We start from the raw sequence: 3811 nt of genomic DNA on the forward strand, positions 1-3811 counted from the left end.
GCGAGCTAACCCGGCGCCGCCCAAAGCCCAGCCCCCTGAGTGGGCCCCCAACACACCGTCCAATCACCTGGGGCTGCTGCCTCCGGGGTGTCCGCACCTCTCCCCCGCTTCCCTGGGGATCGCTCCCCCCACCTGCAAAGGAGGGACTGAGAGGGGCTGGGGAGGCGGGAGGCGGGCAGCTCAGCAGAGCTGGGGTGGCGCGGTAAAGCGGCGGGCGGGGGGGCCGCCTCTGCCGCAGGGGGGCGGGGACAGCGCCCCTGGTGCGGCCGCGCGACTCCGGTTTCCCCTAGCGGCACTTGGGGGGCAGCCTCCCGCCGCGACGAGCCTTCCTCCCGAGGGGCGACTCGCAGCCGGGGGACGGCTGAGCCCTGGCCTCGCCGGCCTGGACGTGGACCCCCGCGTCCGCGCGCCCCTTCTTTTTCTGGTGCGCCGCCGCCTGGTCCTTGGCCCGCGTCTCGGGAGTGACCGCCCTCCGGCCTCCGCCTCCACCTCCCCCTCGGCGTCGGAGGGAGCCCAACGGCGCCGGGGCCGCGGCCGCCACCCTCAGGGCCCCGGAAGCCGTGCGGGCCCCCTTGGCCCGCGCCCTCCCGGACGCCCGGGGCTCGGCCTCCGACTCCGCGCTCTGCGCCGCCCCCGCCGCCGCCTCCGAGCCCGAGGCCGCCGCCGCGCCCTCCCCCGCCGCCAGCAGCGCCAGCACCTCGCCCAGCCGGCCCCCGGCGCGCCCGCCCCTTCCGCCTGCCCGGGCGCTTGCCCCCGCCGTGTCCCGCGCTGCCAGCAGCGCCACGAGCTCCAGGAGGCCCCCCTCGCCGTCGCCCCAGCCCGCCAGGAGGCCTCGCCGCGCTCTCTTGCCCGCGGCCCGGGGCCAGGGCGCGGCCAGGGCGCAGATGCACTCCCGCACGCCCCCGCCGTCCGTGGCTGTCCGCAGCACCAGGGCGTCCACCCGGCGGCCGGCCTCCTCCACCTTCACGCGCGCTCCCCCAGTGTCCTGGGCCAGGACGGACAGGACCTCGCTGAGGGCATCTGTCGGGTCTCTCGTGGCGCTCCAGCCCAGGGACTCGACCACCAAAGCGATCTTGAGCAGCTCCTCGCGGCCCGAGGGGTCCGACGGGTCCGTGTAGGCCACAATGGCCACAAACTCGGGGTTGTGCAGCCCCTCGTCTCCCGGCTCCCCGTTCGGCTGCGACTCGCTTTCGGGAACGTCGCCGTCGGCAGGCTCCTCGTCGCCAACGTCTCGCACAGCAAGCAGGGCGACTAAGTCGGGCACGCCGCTCCCGGCTTTGCCGCCGCCACCGCCGTCGAGGCTGAGGGCCGAGGGCCCCGGGGGCTCTTTTTCCGTGGGCTCCCGCTTGCCTTTGTCCGTCAGCGTCACCAGGGCCAAGAACTCGCGGGGCCCCTCTCCCGCGGCCGCGCCGCTCTGCCGGGCCCACTCCTTCTTGCCGAGCTCCTTGGCGGCCTGGTGCAGCGTGGCGGACAGCGCGCTCGGCGCCTCGTCGGCGCTCAGGTCGTCCTGGTCCAGCTCCTCCAGCACGATGCCCAGGCTGCCCTCGGAAGAGGTGTCCGACTCCCGCCTGGCCCACGTGGGCGGCCACCCCCCTCGCTGGGGCTTCTGGCCCTTCAGGGCCCACCTGGTGCCTCTGGCTCTGTGTCTGCGAGCCCGGCGGCCCCTCCTAGGAGGTGGGCCAGCCCTCCTGGCCGCGGGCTCTGAGCCCGAGGCCCGGGTTTCCGAGGCCGGAGAGGGGAGCCTGTCCCCGGGGACCCAGGGCCCTGCAGCCTGCGAGGGCCTCTCACCCAGCACGAGGCGTCTCATCTGCCTCAGGACTCCTGGGTCCTCCGCGGGGTCCTGACACACGATCCTCCAGACGCCATCCTTGCCCGGGATCTCCCTGGGGACGGCCGCGTGGTTTATGTCCTCCACGAACTCCACCAGGGCGGCCTTGGCCTTGTGGTCCCTCGAGGCCCCGGTGTTGCACAGCTTGAAGGTGCCCAGGGGCTGGAAGGCCGGCTGCAGGACGGCCTCGATGGCCGCGCGCTCCAGGCCCTCCGGGATGCCGGTGACCAGCAGGGCCCGGTGCATGTCCACATCCAGCCCCCGGCACCAGTCCCGCAGAAGGCTCAGGGCCATGGTGCCGCCGGCCGCCTGGCGCTGAGGGCGGGGCAGAGGGAAGACTGGGGAGGACGTGCGCTGCGGCGCCCCGCGCAGATCCCGCCTTGGAACAGCGCCACAGCCTTGGACTCCAGGTTCAGGGGAATGTGGCAGGTCCCTGGGGGCTCTGGGGTCAGGGCTCCTGCTGCCTCTAGCCCGCTGACGCAGCAGCCTGTCCTGGTGCCCCCTCTCCTGGGCCCTTGGAGAAACCGCAGGGGGCTTACGTGTCACTTTCAGGGATGCCGCCAGCCCGGCCACTCCGATCTTTGTCCCTGAGCATGGCCTCGGTGACGGGGCCCCTGTCCAGGTGCAGGGGAGGGTGCCACCGTGGTCACCTGGAGCGGCAGGGGGAGGGGAGCCGGGCTCGGGCCAAGTCTAGGCGCTCACCCTCCGCTCCAATCTGAGCAGTTGCGCTGCGACGGGGCTGCTGGGTCCTACGCCTGCGCGCCTGGGCTCGCCCCTCCCCCAGCTGGGCCCGGTCTCCGTGGCAACACTGCTGACTGGAGCTGGGGGTCTGTGTCGCTGGGGTCCGAGGAGCGGCTCTTAAAGGGCCGGAGGAAAGGAGGACGTGGGAATGGGCCGCGCTACCTTCATCGATGAGCCCACAAAAGCCAAATTCGCAGGGGACCACGAGACAGGTCAGGGAGACCCGACCTCGTTCAGCGGATCGGGGTCCCTTCGGGAGAGTATAGACTTCAGCCGGTTCTAATCCCCTTCCCCAGTGTGCAGGTGGAGGTCAGGATAGGAGGCCTAAGTCAAGGGGCCCCGGCCTCACACAGTGTGTTCCGGGGACTCGCTCTCGGGGGAGAAGCCTTGTTCCCAATTCCCGGGTCACTCAGGCGTCAGTATGGGCCACAGGCCTCACCGGTGAGGTGTATGTATCGTTGGGGGTACACGGGCCCAGCTCCCAGAGTCCAGGCTTCATTCTTGCGCCTATTCCAATATCAGGAATGGCGCTGCAACTCATTTTGGTTCTGTGTATGGCTTGTATACATGTGTGATCATCAGTGAGACGAGGAGTGAATTCGTTTCCCCCTGGCTGGGCCATGTGAATATCATAGCTACTCTAAAACACAGATTAGCTTTACATCCTTCCTCCGCCCACTCTATGTAAAGCAGGCTCTGTGGTCCAGCTGCCGGGTTTCTATGCTATTTCTACCCTTCCTGCCCGCCCCCCCCAACTCTGAGAAGATTCCTGAGCTGCTCCAGGCCGGGGTTTGCTCTTCAGTGAAATGACAATAACCGTGAACCCTACCGCATAGGACCCTGATGGGGGTTAAAGCTGATGATCCATGAAAACACTTGGAAGAGCCATTCATCGGCCCAGAGTTGATACTCCCTATAAGGTGGCCATGGAAATTATTTATGGAGAACTCATCCTTATAGAAGCATGTATTAAATAAATAAGGAATCAAAACACTTTAGCTTTTTGCTCCTTTTTTTTTTTTAAGATTTTATTTATTTATTTGACGGAGAGAGAGAGACAGCCAGCGAGAGAGGGAACACAAGCAGGGGGAGTGGGAGAGGAAGAAGCAGGCTCCCAGTGGAAGAGCCTGATGTGGGGCTCGATCCCAGGATGCCAGGATCACGCCTGAGCCGAAGGCAGACGCTTAACGACTGAGCCATCCAGGTGCCCCTCCTCTTTTTTTTCTTGTCGGAAGAGAGTTT

At 67.7% G+C, this 3811-nt stretch overlaps 1 protein-coding gene across 1 annotated transcript; it reads right to left on the reverse strand.

Moving 5' to 3' along the window:
- Positions 1 to 286: 286 nt before the first annotated feature.
- Positions 287 to 2122, reverse strand: PNMA8B (PNMA family member 8B). The gene has a single exon (XM_040634426.1). It carries the CDS (start codon positions 2120 to 2122, stop codon positions 287 to 289), a length of 1836 nt encoding a protein of 611 aa, XP_040490360.1.
- Between the last annotated feature and the right edge of the window lie 1689 nt (positions 2123 to 3811).

The sequence above is a fragment of the Ursus maritimus genome, unplaced genomic scaffold, assembly GCF_017311325.1.
Source record: "Ursus maritimus isolate PB19 unplaced genomic scaffold, ASM1731132v1 scaffold_19, whole genome shotgun sequence".
Classification (NCBI taxonomy): domain Eukaryota; kingdom Metazoa; phylum Chordata; class Mammalia; order Carnivora; family Ursidae; genus Ursus; species Ursus maritimus.